The following is a 14,310-nucleotide window of genomic DNA, read 5'->3' as shown; positions in this document are numbered from 1 at the left end:
CCAAGACTTGACCGAACCTGCCCAACACCCGCCCAGGACTTGCCCGGTCGAGTCCCGTCGGGGTCCAAGTCAAATCCCGAGCAGGTCCTGAGCAAGTCCCAGCGGGGTCCTGAGCAGGTTCCAGTCAAGTCCTGGTGGGGTCCCGGGCGGGTCCGAGGCTAGTCCCGGGCAAGTCCCGGTCAGGTTCTGGTCGGGTCCCTGTCAGGTCCCGATCAAGTCTTGGACGGGTGCCGGCGGGGTCCTAGGCAAGTCCTAGGCGGGTCTCGGTGAAGTCCCGGGTAGGTCCCGGCGAGGTCCGGGTCAAGTTCCAACGGGGTCCGGGGCAGGTCCCTGCGGGGTCTTGAACAAGTCCCGTGCAGGTCCCGACAAAGACCTTATTGGAAGAAATATATATAAAAAAATATAAAAAAATATAAAAAAATATATATATATATTTTCCGTGTGCACGGTAAACACCGTAAAATGTTTTCGATAGAAAACATTTTCAGGGAAAATGACTTTCCTGAAAATATTTTCCGACGGAAACCATTTTACGTCAAAGTAAACGGAGCCTTAGAAACCTAATTAAGATTAATGGACAAGATTTACACACTCATACACAGGCTTAGTTATTAAGTCTCGTAGTTCCATTGGTACAACTTTTATGTCATGGTGACGTTTTAACATGTTGAATATTTGCACTTTTGAGAGCATTTACAACGATTAACAAGAGGTGTTTGGCAAATCTTTTTTAGAGAGAAAAAAGGAGAGAGAGAAATGAATGTGTTGATATGAGGTCGATGTAATATAAATGTGAAGAAATGAGTCTGAATTTTTTAAATAAAAATGAGAAATGAATGGATTGGAACAGCAAGGTACTTAAGGCTGCTTTCGTTTGAAAGAGTATATGCAATACCATGTTCTAAACTAAGATTTGCAAAATGAATAATTGTGTGACTCTAATTTACGTCAATGGATAATAAAATAAAAATAATCGTATGACATGGCCGTCGTGAAATAAAGAAGTGAAGAATATGGGGCATATGTATATATTCGTGTCCTGCAATAAGTGTTTTCATGTCTAATTATTATAAATTATCTTGAGTCTCACTCATATCTATAGATAAAACTGTGTCAAACTATGACTCAATTAGAATTAAAATGGCGCACATGGTTCTCACCATTTAAGTCCCACCTATCATTGCTTCCCAGCTGAGCTAAAGTAGCTACTCAATCTAGTCATTAGCCACTAGTCACCAAGTAAAAATTATGACTGAGTAGTACTAAAGCACCAACTGTACGGATTGGGGGAGGATCGTTGGATTCAAATCTTACTATTAATCAGAAAATATAAATTTTTTTTTTTAAAAAAAAGATAGTAATAATCTTATTTGCGGATATGCATTGCTTGCATGGCAACTAGGAGAAGTGAGATAGTGTCAAGTAAGAACAGAATAAATATAGCGACGTACACTATACATCAGATAGTTGTCAACTTAATTGTTTTTCCAAGTTGACAACTAGTCTATGAAGGAGGGCAAAAGTTTAATTTTTGATGCATTATTACTTTTTGATAAAATGGAGCTTCTAGACAGATCACATATAGTCTACCATATATATGTGTCCATGTCTTTGAAAGCTTCTGCTTTGACTTTTTCTCTGTGTGAGCGTAAATAGGCCTATCTAAGTCAAACTGTGTTGCCCACTAAAGTGGACTTTTATGGTTCTTTTCATGACAAAAACTTGTAAATTTCAAAAGGGTCTGATCACATGCTTTTTTACCTTCCTTGTTTATCAATAATCAATCTTTTTTAAGATCTAAAAGAGGATCAACATTTGCTCAATTTGTTTGATTAGGTCATTAATATATCAGCCAAAATGGAAGACTTCTTCCAAGACTCTTTTGGCATGCTTTATATATAGACTCAGAATCGAAATCCCTGACTTGACCAAAACAGCCACCGTTCTCAAGTTAGAAATTTAAACATTATATATATAAGAAGCTTCTACCTTGACACACTTGTAATTGAGGAATAGGGAGAGGGAGAGAGAGAGAGAGCGAAGATCATGGAGGTGGCAAAGGTGAGTTCTTCAGACAACTGCAGTGACGACAAGGATAATGAAGAAATGATGCTTCCAGGGTTTCGATTTCATCCAACAGATGAAGAACTTATTGGGTTTTATTTGCGGCGAAAGGTGGAGAATAAACCAATCAGTATTGAGCTCATCAAACAAGTTGATATCTACAAATACGATCCATGGGATCTTCCAAGTAATAACTACTTCATTTTATCAGTTTTCTTGTATTCGATCGTATGCTTTAAAATATATATATATATATATATATATATATATATATATATATATATATATATGTTTTTGTGTTTGTAATTTATGAGCTACTTACTTCCCCTAGTTCAGATGCTGATTCTAGAAAAAGAACTTTTCCAAATCATAGTGATCGCATGTGTGATTAACTTTATATATATATATATAAGACGCTTGAAAACTAGGAATCTTTAATCAAAAAACCTTTCTCATCATCTTAAAAAAGAAAGAAAAAAAAAAAAAAAAAAAAATCCAACTTTCTCATCTATTTGTGGTATGAGAGTAATCTTACAGGGCCTAATTTACGTAAAATACCATTAAAAATATTAATTTCACTTGGAGGTTGCTGAAGAGCATGCAGTTGAACAGCACTGCACCTACCTTCATCTCAGCTGCCTTCTAAACATTCAATATTCTTGTACATATAGTCTATATGTTTTAAGCATATCTTTTGAAATAATAAATGAAATTAATACTGGAAAAAACTTTCGAAAAAATTTAAGAAAATTATGCTATATATTATGTTTTATTCCTTTTTTGTTTTTAAAATTTTAAAAATAAAAAGTAAAAGCTTTTGAAAATTATGTTTGGATAGTTTGAAAAACAGAAAACAAAATTCAGAAAACACGTTTGGAAAGTTGGCTAAAAGTTAATGATTACATTCTCTAAGAACTAAATTCATTTTTGAATTCCGGTTTGGATGAAAGTGATCGATTTTTGATGGCGGACTAAGACTAAGAGTCATTAATCTAGATCCTTAAGATAATCCTAATATTTTTTTATTTCTCTCTTAATATATATATATATATATATATATATTTTGCCACGATGTCGACTAGGACTATACATAGAGAGCCTTCCAAGAGCGCGATATCCCGACTTTTTTATTTGTGTTGGAACACCTGTATGAACATATTTTTGACACCTAATAGAAACACTTAGACTTTTTAAAGCTTGTTTGGTCCCCTCGACTATTCTCCCCTCAGTTTTTGCGTATGAATTGTGTCTAGAAAACGAGTCTCTCCTCAGTTTCTTGCGTGCAAATTGATTTGGATTGAGAAAACAAAAAACAAAAAAGAAAGAAATAGATTGAATTTTGCATTTTCCGATCCATTAACATGAATTTAGAAAAGAAAACAGACATAATCTGTGGGCCTACATAACATTAAAAGTGTTCACATATAAGTAAGTCTGTTTTTCTTGTTTGAGTAATGCTAGAAGGATAACTTTTGTCCTTCTTGTATCCTCTCAAATGTGATGTGACTTTTAAAATTACTAATAAATCAAAATTTAAAAATAATATCAAAATCACCAATAATAATTTTAAAAGCCACATCATATTTTGAAGTACACAAGAAGGACAAGAGTCTTCTTTCTAACATTACTCATTGTAAATATATCAATTAAATTAATTATTAAATTCATCATTTTCTATAAAACTTAAACTTTTGAGATAAAGGTCCTGAGTTCGAGTCTTAGTATCCGTAATTCACCTTTCATTTTAATTACATATTATACGTGTTGCATCTCACTTATATTAATGACGAGTTTGAACTCATGCAAGGGATGGGTGTTAAAATATTTAATTAAATATGATAAAATCAACCATTTTTCTATTAGTTTAAGCTTAATTTTGAAATGAATTGTGATATTTACGGATCATGGACTTGCCTCTCACTCATATGTTATGATCTTTGAATTACAATGAAGAAGTGAGCAGCATGGGGGAGAAGGAGTGGTATTTCTTCTGCATAAGAGGGAGGAAGTACAGGAACAGCATTAGACCAAACAGAGTGACAGGGTCTGGATTTTGGAAGGCCACAGGCATTGACAAGGCAATATATTCAGTCCAAGAACCTCATCAAAGCATCGGCCTCAAGAAGTCGTTAGTCTACTACCGTGGGAGTGCTGGTAAAGGCACCAAAACTGATTGGATGATGCATGAGTTTCGCCTTCCTCCAAATCATCTTGACAAATCTAACAACCTCATTAATGCCACCAATATTCCTCAAGAAGCTGTAAGAATTCCTTGCATACACACTTCTTTCTTCTTTATTATCCTTATAAAATATTAAAAAATCTTAGAAATTATTTATCTTGCTTTTTGAGATGCAAAATTGCCAATAAAATTTTTGTGTTTAACTTTTCTTATTATATTGTTCTCAATAGATAATGTGGCTAATCCATTTTATATCTATATATAGTAATTTAGTCGAATGGAAATAGGATTTTATTAAGTATGGTTATATATATATATATATATATATATATATATGAGGAACGATGCAAGCATTTGGAAAACATTTGAACTTTTTTAATAATATAGAATTTCAATTGGAGTATTAGTTTTACATCTTAGAGTGCTTTTAATTCTGAATACAAATCCACACCATCAAATATTAAAATATCCAACATAATATATGAAATTTTCAAGATTAAGATAGTAATATCCAAATCATCATCATTTAAAGATCTTGATTTTTTTAAAAAATTAAATAAAAAAACCGAATACATCTTCATATATTGTAAATTGATAAAACTTACTTTGAATTGAAAAATAGCTTGATCTACAACCTAGATTTACTTGGAATGAAATATAAATAGTAAGCATGTTACAACATGTCTTTGGTTTGAAATGTTTTAGGGTCTCAAACATGTATCTTTTTTCCCTTATAAAAAAAAAAAAAAAAAAATGAACATGTCTCTTTCTTTTTTTATTATTTTATCTCTAAGCCCTCATATCTCATTTATTTTGAGAAAAATGCAAAATCAGACAGTGTAGTTTACTTGATTTACAATTAGTTTCATGTGATATCAAATAACTCAGAAGCCATTAAGGTATTCCAACAAATAATTTATTTCCTACCGTTAAATTTCATCAACTAATTTAACAGGTTATGTCAGTGTGACACTAAGTTAAATAGGACACGTGCCACAATTTTGTTGGCTCTAACATGTCACACTACTATAATTTGTGAAGTCAGTTGACGAAATTTGACTGGAGAGCGTAAATTGTTTGTTTGTTTGTTTTTTTTTTTTTTTTTTGTCTTTGCATACCTTAGAATTGAACCTTTAAGTTTATCTTGATACCACAATTAGCTAATTACAAATTTGATAAACCATATGGTTAATTTTGTTTTTTTTTTTTTCCCTTTCATTTTTCATTAGGCCTTTCATGCTTCTCTTCTTTTTTTGGACAAATTAAGTATAAAGAGCCTTGATTTTGGTGGGAACCTTAGTAAAATAGGGGACTTTAGTTTGTCATTTTTAATTTCACTTACCAAAACATTTATTAGTTTATCACTAGATTTCCCTGAAATCTGTGTTAGGAAAGATGAAATTCATGAAGGACTAAAAGCCAGTCTCAGGCACATCCATAAACCTAAAGATAGGGTTAGCTAGAGACCACTATATATATATAACATTTTGTTTAGCATTCTTTTTAAATGGTCTACATTTTTTTTGGCCCCACGAACTCTCTTTGAGCTAGATATATAGTCAAACCGTTGAACCCCTGAATCAAGCTCCTTGAACAGAAAAAAAGTACATAGGAGTTAAATAACATTATTACTTTTCGAGCTTCCGTATGTATGACTAATTAACCACATGCAGACAACTTCAAATGTTGTTTTCTTACATGAACGTGCCATTTGGTTGCCAAGAAAAGAAAATTCAAATATTTACGCACAATTATTTTGTTATAAATCTTTTTCTCTTAACGGGTTTGCAGGAAGTTTGGACACTTTGCCGAATATTCAAACGGATCCCATCCTATAAAAAGTATGCCCCGAATTGGAAAGAACCCGCCGCCAAACTGAATTCAACCGATTCATGTTCGAAAACATGCGGTTTTGAATCAGACAACATAAGCTTTGAAGACTCAGTCATCCAACAAAATGAAAGCAAACCCTTCATCCAACAAGTTGATCATGAAAGAAACCACTATTTTGTTGGCCGCTTGAATTCTTCAGCTCAAGCTCCATTTCCATCGGCTTACTCAAGCTTGTGGAACCCGAGTGCAGATGATTTCTTTACAAATGGAAGCTGGGATGAGCTCAGATCGGTGGTTCAGCTAGCCGCTGATCCATCCCAAGTTTATAAGTGTAGATAATTAATAGATGTGGAGGGGCATTAACGTGATTTGCTTCTATTTTATTTTATTTTCTTTTTCTTTTTCTTTTTCTTTTTTAGTTGATTAACGTTAATTAGTTACTAAATATTATGTTTGGTGATAGGTTACACTTTGTGATGACAATATGCCTTCCCAGCATTGATATGATCTGCATAGCATTTCTTATCAGACTATATTTTTCTCTTTTCTTTTTACTGATATTTTGACTAGCTTTTTCTTGTTGTTAAAGATAATTACCTTTTATGTTTCATGCTCGTGTGACTGCAAATTTGATGGACGTATTATCAATTGATTATGAGTACAAAAGTTGGCATGAAAGTTGGGACTGAAATTGGAACGTATTATCAATTGCAAATTTGGGACTGAAATTGGCACAAAAGTTGGTTTTGTGAAATTCGAGGAATGAGTAAAATTTATTTTCTTTCGAAATTCATTTTGGAAAAACACCTGAACTCCTAATACAAAATATACCGCTACGTACAATGCGTAGTCTAACTACCTAGCAACCTATCTATTCCAAAGTTACCCAACTTCTAAGTCCAACACTTTCCGGTTGATTCTTCCGACGGATCCTCTTCATCCTTGACCAACGCTTCATAGTCCTTGTCAATACTGGCGAGGAAAGCAGCCTTCTGTTGGTAAGACCCAACTGGCAAGGCTCCTACCTTTAGTAGTCGGATATCTTCTTGCTCTATCTTAGCGTACTCATCTGCTATTTGAGTTAGATGTGTGTGCATCTCGCGCTTCCTACCCGCACTAAGGTAAGGGTTATATTTTCCGGGGACTGATGGAAAATCCCGTACCGCTGAAACACTGCATTGTTTCCACTTTACCGATGTCTGGCCGCCCTTGGAGTCTGTGTGTGTTTCCCTTCGTTGATTCTGATCCTATGATAGGGGCTTCTGCTTCTGAATGGGCCAAGTTGAAATCTTACGTTTGATGGGGGCGAGGCTTGTATCTCGGTGCATAAGGCCTGTACTCAGCTAGCCATTTTTGAACAGTTGCCCAGCGTCGGCACCCATCGTGCATCTAAGTGTAAAAGCAAGATCAAGTGCCTGTATTGCAGAGCAGGTGGTCCAGTTCAACCATATACTAAGCAATCAAGAAGGTTGTTACTCTAGCACGCACCTCAACAAAACAATAATCAGAAACCTAGGTCTATCCTATGCTCCGGTCTTTTAAGATTTATACCTAGGGTATTGTAGCCTATTCTCATACTGTTTGCTACGGTTGACAAGACCGTATGCTCTGATGCCATACTGTAACACCCATACTGTAACACCCCCAAAAATGGCCTTGGCCAGCCTAATAGGGTTAATGGCAATTACTCCAGTTTAACCAACTGGTGGCTAAATGGGGAACCACCCTATTAAGCATTATCAGAGTTAATCCACGTTGTGAGTTTTAAAAGTACTCACAAGTGCACGAGTCGTTTGCAATATAGCTTTTGCAAGTGCGAGGTCAAATCCAAAGGGAATTGGGTCGTGAAAATAAATTTCTATCTAAACCAATCGTATTTTAACCTAGTTCCAAATTTCGTGTGATTTTTCTTGCTAAAAGATAAACTAAATGAAAGTGATTTTTAATCAAATGATAAAAGACTAAGGTTTCAGAATTCACCTCATCAAATTAAAACAACACACTCTCATGTTTTGTTCATGCATCCGAATAACGATAAAACCTCTGCATGTTCTATGTTTTATAAAAATAATCTATTGAAACATTCAACGAATCCATCCATTGTACAAATCACAACGAATACCCAATTTAAATCAAATCATCCAATGTATCTGTTTGATTTACGAATCACGGTGGATATCCGATTTAAATTGAATGATTCGATGTATTCGTCGGATTAAACACATTGAATATCTAATGTTTGCACAACTAATAAACAAACAATCAATCACAAGAATTTACTCAAATAATTGAATGGAAATAGAACATCAACTGTATTAAATAATGGAATTGTATGAACATTACATGAAAGTATGAACGTAAATCAATGTTGCTTCATCTTCAACCTTAGTTGAAGGTTTTAGCCTCTCATGATTACAAAAAGGATAATAAAATGAGTTGAAATCATTAAAATTAACAAACTTACAAAGGAAAATGAATTCAGGGCTACAAATACGAAGAAACTCAAAAATATAGATTGAACGACGCCCCTTTGGTGCGTTTACAAAGAAAATAATGATATTTATAATGTAAATTTAGGGTTTCATTGCTGCCAGGTCAGACAAGTGCGCTCGATTGCATACTAAGTGCACTCGAGCGTACTCGGGCATACATCAGGTCTCCTGTGGTGCAGCGCCACGCTTGGGCTTAGATTGGGGTGCGCTCGAGCGTGCCCTTGCTGGGCTCGAGCGCAGATGCGCTTGAGCATAGTGACGTGCGCTCGATCCCAACTTCCAGAATTTCACTTTTTCCCGCTTCTTTGCAACTTTCACGTTAAGACCACAATTTTCTCTTAACAAGCTACAAAACATTAAGACACCGAAACAAACACAAACATCATAACATAATAAAGCTAAATGCTTAACAAATGCAAATTAAGGGGCCCAAATATGCAATATTTGGCACTCATCAAATACACTCAAACTTACATTTTGCTAGTCTCTTAGCAAAACAAAATGAAAAACAACATGAGAGCATGAAACATAAATCCATTGTCGTGAGAGAGATGATTGCGTTTAACATATACAACAAGCATTTTAAACCCCTAGGCATCCCTAGAGGATGAGTGAAGTCTCGTGAGGGTTTAATAGTAATGATACTCACAAACTTTTTTTTTTTTTTGGCACTATGTTTTTTACAAGAATGAATTTCCACACAACCAAATGGTTCTTACTCATGAGCATGCTTAACAAGATAAAATACCACAATCACACCATCAGAGCATCCAAAATTCTCTAAGCAACGAGTTTGGCATGGGTGTATACTCTAACTCTTTTCTTTCCTAAAGGATTTAGCATGGGTGTATACTAAGTTGTTCTTTAGGAAAGCATATATTATGTGGAAATCGACAAACACATGAGGCCTAGGGCATGGGTGTATATATACTCCCGGTTCCCCATGTTGATTAACGCAAGAACCCGGTGTGGATTACTTTTGTTACTTATGTTAAACCAAGGACTTGGTCATCCAAATTGATTTAACTAACTAGTTCATACCATATGCATATAATGGCCAGTCACATACATATGAGGAATTCATGAAAACAGAAATTAATCAAGTTAAATATCACAACATAATCATCACAAGGGCACCAATATTGAAATATTAAATAAACATAATTAGGGCTTCAATCTAACCATCCTTAAGAGTTAGTTATACATAATTAAAATAAAAAGAAAAGAGAAGGGAAAGAAAGAACCGAAAACCGCTCCTAGAAGTAGCCTCCAAATTCCTCTCCCCAAGTTGTGCCTCTACTAAGAATGTCTCCTAAATTCTCTATTGAATTGTGAGGTTTAGAGGTCTATTTATAAGGCTTAAGATCGTCCTAGAAGCTCTAGCAATTCTAGGAATTTCGGAGATTTAAGTCCAAGTCCAATTATGATACAGAAAACCCAAGTCCAAATCGGAATAGGATTCGCCCAGAATTGCGGTCTTAAATTACGGCGTGATTTTGGCCTTGCGGAGCTCCGAATTGGGAAAATACTATTTCACAATAATTTGTATCATTTTGAGTTATCTTTCCAATGCCGCTTGAATCACTTCAATTGGATATCTGAGCTGAAAGTTATGATCAAAATACCGAGAGGTATGCAAAATCCAATTTTGCCTCCAATCCGATTTTGACTATTATTTGAGAAATTCCGATTTACTCATTTCCTTTGTTTGATAAACTTAACCATGATTGGCTAAGCTTAACCATATCTTCTAGATCTTCCCAATTTGCCCTTGGAATTTTTCCAGAAACGCTTTCTTTTCTTTCAAAAACCTATAAAACAAAGAAAATACAAAAAGGAAGTTAAATGGCATGAATTAGTAAAACTAAAGGATTAAAACAAGTAAGTTAAGGGCTAAAAATATGAATATTTTAGCACTTAACACCCATAACAAATGCATTTAAATTAATTGGTGACCAATAATTTTGCTTAGGTTATTAAGATTATATTTGTGCAAATTTTATTGAAAAAGAAAAAAAAAAAACAAAAAAACAAACTAACCTAGATTTATTTTGTTTAGGATCCCCTAGCTTCAAGTGCATTTAAATTTGGACTAGTCTTAATTTAGTTTATTAGGTTTTGCAAATTTAGCTTATGTAAGCATTGGAAAAACTTAAAAAACTTAAAAATAAAAAATAAAAAAGACATGTAACGTGGCTATATTTTTTTAATTTAGGGCCCCCTAGCTACCAAGTGCATTTAATTTGGACTAGTCTTGATTTAGTTTATAAGGTTTTTGCAAATTTAGCTTATGTAAGCATTAGAAAAATTTTAAAAACTAAAAAAAAAAAAAAAGGGTAACCTAGCTACATTTTTTTTTTTTTTTTAATTTAGGGTCCCTTGGTTACAAAGTGCATTTAATTTGGACTAGTCTTGATTTAGTTTATAAGGTTTTGCAAATTTAACTTATGTAAGCGTTAGAAAAAATTTAAAAACTTATAAAAAAAAATTAAAAAAAAACAAGTAACCTAGCTACATTTTTTTTTAATTTAGGGTCCCCTAGCTACTAACTGCATTTAAGTTTATGATAATTAATTTTTTTCTTTTTTCTTTTTTAACGTTTTGCATCCTTACATTATGTACATGTAAATTAAGAAAATGGAAAAGCAATTGTTTTTTTTAAAAAAAAAAAAAAAAAAAAAAAAAAAAAAAACTAATCTAGTTTTAATTATTCCTTAATTCTTATGGTCCCCATACTTAGACCAGTGCATGACATGTATGCGTTTAGGGTAATTCTTATATATTTGTTCATAATTTAAGTAGTAACGCTATGGACAAAAGTTGGATGACGAAGTCCAGGAGTACGAAAGAATACAAAGACTGGTGTAAATCATTTGTGGACTTCGCAGTTCGGAACTGTACAACTCCAGATGGACTAATTGTTTGTCCATATAAGACGTGTCGCCTTAACTGGCGACACCCGCCGGGTTTAATATACGACCACTTGACAGGGGGGAAAGGAATATGGCCCCAATACAAAGACTGAATTTATTACGACGAAAGGTATGTACGAGCTCCTGTTGAAGGCTCTAATTCAAATCATCCGGTTGCAGATGCAAGTACAAGCACAGATCAGGGTGGCAATATCCACGCCATATTGCGTGATTTATTCGGCATGCATGATGCCATGGAGGAGAACGTTGAACCTCAAGTCATGGTGTAGGGTGATGAAGAACACATTGTGTTTGACAAAGCTAACAAAGGTAACACACAGAAGTACGAGGACTTGCTTAAAAAGGCCAACAAGCCACTTCATAATAAGACCAAACATAGCAAACTTAGTGCCACTGTACATCTATACAACTTGAAGTGTGTGAGTGGACTTAGTAATGTGATATTCTTGTCTTTCCTTGAGTTCATCAATACCACTATACATTTATCACGGCTTTGTGATAGTTTACAGTTTTTGAGTTAGTTGGTGGATTATTTGTGATAGTTGACAGCTTTGAGTTAGTTGGTGGATAATTGATGGATTATCGTATATCAGGTGCACACGGAGAAATTATTAAAAATAAATAATAAATAATTTTGCCAAATTTGGTGACATGTCATAGTTAACATGTCACCACTAGGATGATGTGTGAACATTTAACACATTACCTTAGTGGTAGCGTGTCTGATATGACACGTCACCATAGGGGTGACGTGTCAATTTGACACATCACCACAAGGTAATGTGTCAGTATGACACGTTACCAAAGATTTAGTGTCGTGTCATATTGACACGTTACCTTGTGGTGACGTGTCAAATTGACATGTCACCTTGTAGTGACGTGTCAATTTAACATGTTACTAACGTATTAAAATGTAACACATCACTACAAGGTGACGTGTTAAAATGTAACACGTTACTATAAGGTGACGTTTTAAAATTAACATGTTACCATGCATGTAGTAATGTGTCAAATTCTGACACGTTACCAAATGGTAACATATCAAAACCTGACACGTTACTAAATTTTCAATGGTTATGACCAATTTTTTAACCCGCCAGACACGTTACTGTTGACACATCACTACCCGTTAGTAACGTGTCAACAGCCTTGACACGTTACTAACGGTCCGTTACAAAAAAAAAAAACAAAAAACAAAAAAACAAAATTCTTGTAGTAACGTACCTAGGGTCTTCAAGAGGTGGAGAAAGGGATGAGAGGCGGAGAGAGTGTGCAACAGTGGAGATTACTTTCTAGTGGTGTAGTTCCATTATGTGTCATAAGTGAAGTCAATGGATTTCCTTCTAACCAGGGGCTAAGAGTAAGCAAGCTACCTTCTTTCAACAAACAGATTTGTGGTTGAGTCAGCTCTATACTTTAGAGCCAAACTTTGATCCGACTCTGTAACCTTGGTGAACATGAATGGAAGCTTTCGAAGAAGGCTTGATGATTGTTTGAAGATTTACATAGTATAATTGTTTAAAGATTTATTTTTAGTTCTAGTGGATTTTCTCAATCTCGTATGTCTCCTATTATGGCCAAGTTTATAATTCAATTACAATTTTATATCTCAATGCATTGTTGGAAATAAATTTGGATAGTGCACAAATTCTCATTGATATAAAATAATAACAATCTGAAAATTAACAATAAAATAAATAAAACACAAAAGATGAAAAGTAGAGTATAGAAAGATCTCACAATATGCTATAGAATTACGCAAGAACGTTGTCCTTAAAGGTTGATTCATGCCTCCCGGAGTATATAACTCGGTGCGATCGGATCATTTGACACGCAACCTCCCAGGATTAGACTATAGCGTCTGTCTTCGTTAATGACACACTTCCAATAACAAAAACTAGTAAAACAACCCTTTGATATTCTTGTTGAAAAAACTACATAGAGAAAATACACGGAATAAAAGACAATATGTGGACATGCCATTAATTCTTTGCTTCTATAATGTATATATAACCAAGTAAACAAAATCATGAAAATCTATATCAAGAATATATTATATATATAGTGCTCTTTGGTGGCTTTATAAAACGTTTTAGTGGGCGATTCATGCTATTAAATTGCATGAATATATGTAACGGTCATGAATTAGAAGGAAAAACAAAAACAAAAAAACTGTCGTCAAATGTTTAATGACCAACGGTCGAACATAATCTTGAAGATAGACCAAACGGTCACAATAGAAAACCAATAGCTTGTAGATAACATTTAATGATTGAAAGGTTAAAATAAAAATCAATGCTTGTAAAATGTATTAATGACTAAATGGTTAAACATGATTTAATGATTTGTAAACAATATTTATGACCAAACCGTTATAAACCAAAATGGTTAAAAGTTTTTTTTTTTTTTTTTTTTACATGTCCGCACAAGAAGGGGGAGTGGGATTCGAACTAGTGACCTCCGCTTCATAAGGCGTATTCCTAACTGATTAAACTACCTCTTAGTTAAAAGTATTTTTATTCCTCATAAAAAACTCATGAAGATAATAATAACAAATGATAAAACGTTTTCAAAGGACTGAAAAATGAATGTTTGTAACACATTTACAACAATCCCCATGTTACAAACATTAGAATAAGAGGAGATTGAAAGTATGTATCGATGTGGTACTCGAAGGTTTTAATTGAACCTATGATAAATAAGTAGGAACTTAATGAATCGTGATAGAGTTAAACTCTTTTAACCAAATTCACAAGTTGACCAAACCTATCACCCACATAACTTTCTCAAAAAAAAAAAAAAAAAA

The 14,310-nt window shown here is 34.1% G+C and overlaps 1 protein-coding gene across 2 annotated transcripts; it reads left to right on the top strand.

Moving 5' to 3' along the window:
- Positions 1-1,954: 1,954 nt before the first annotated feature.
- LOC132182764 (transcription factor JUNGBRUNNEN 1-like) lies at positions 1,955-6,595 on the top strand. Of its 2 annotated transcripts, none has more exons than XM_059596102.1 (3): positions 1,955-2,251; positions 4,021-4,325; positions 6,038-6,595. In XM_059596102.1, the coding sequence occupies exons 1-3, from the start codon at positions 2,047-2,049 to the stop codon at positions 6,416-6,418; spliced, it is 891 nt and encodes a 296-aa protein (XP_059452085.1). In that variant the 5' UTR covers positions 1,955-2,046; the 3' UTR covers positions 6,419-6,595. The 2 variants fall into 2 exon arrangements, with proteins under 2 accessions (XP_059452085.1, XP_059452084.1); XM_059596101.1 differs by having other exon boundaries at positions 1,956-2,251; positions 4,018-4,325.
- The last annotated feature ends 7,715 nt before the right edge of the window (positions 6,596-14,310 follow it).

Source organism: Corylus avellana, chromosome ca5 (assembly GCF_901000735.1).
Source record: "Corylus avellana chromosome ca5, CavTom2PMs-1.0".
Lineage (NCBI taxonomy): Eukaryota > Viridiplantae > Streptophyta > Magnoliopsida > Fagales > Betulaceae > Corylus > Corylus avellana.
The sequence above is the reverse complement of the archived record's forward strand: the minus strand, read 5'-3'. Positions and strand labels throughout refer to the sequence as shown.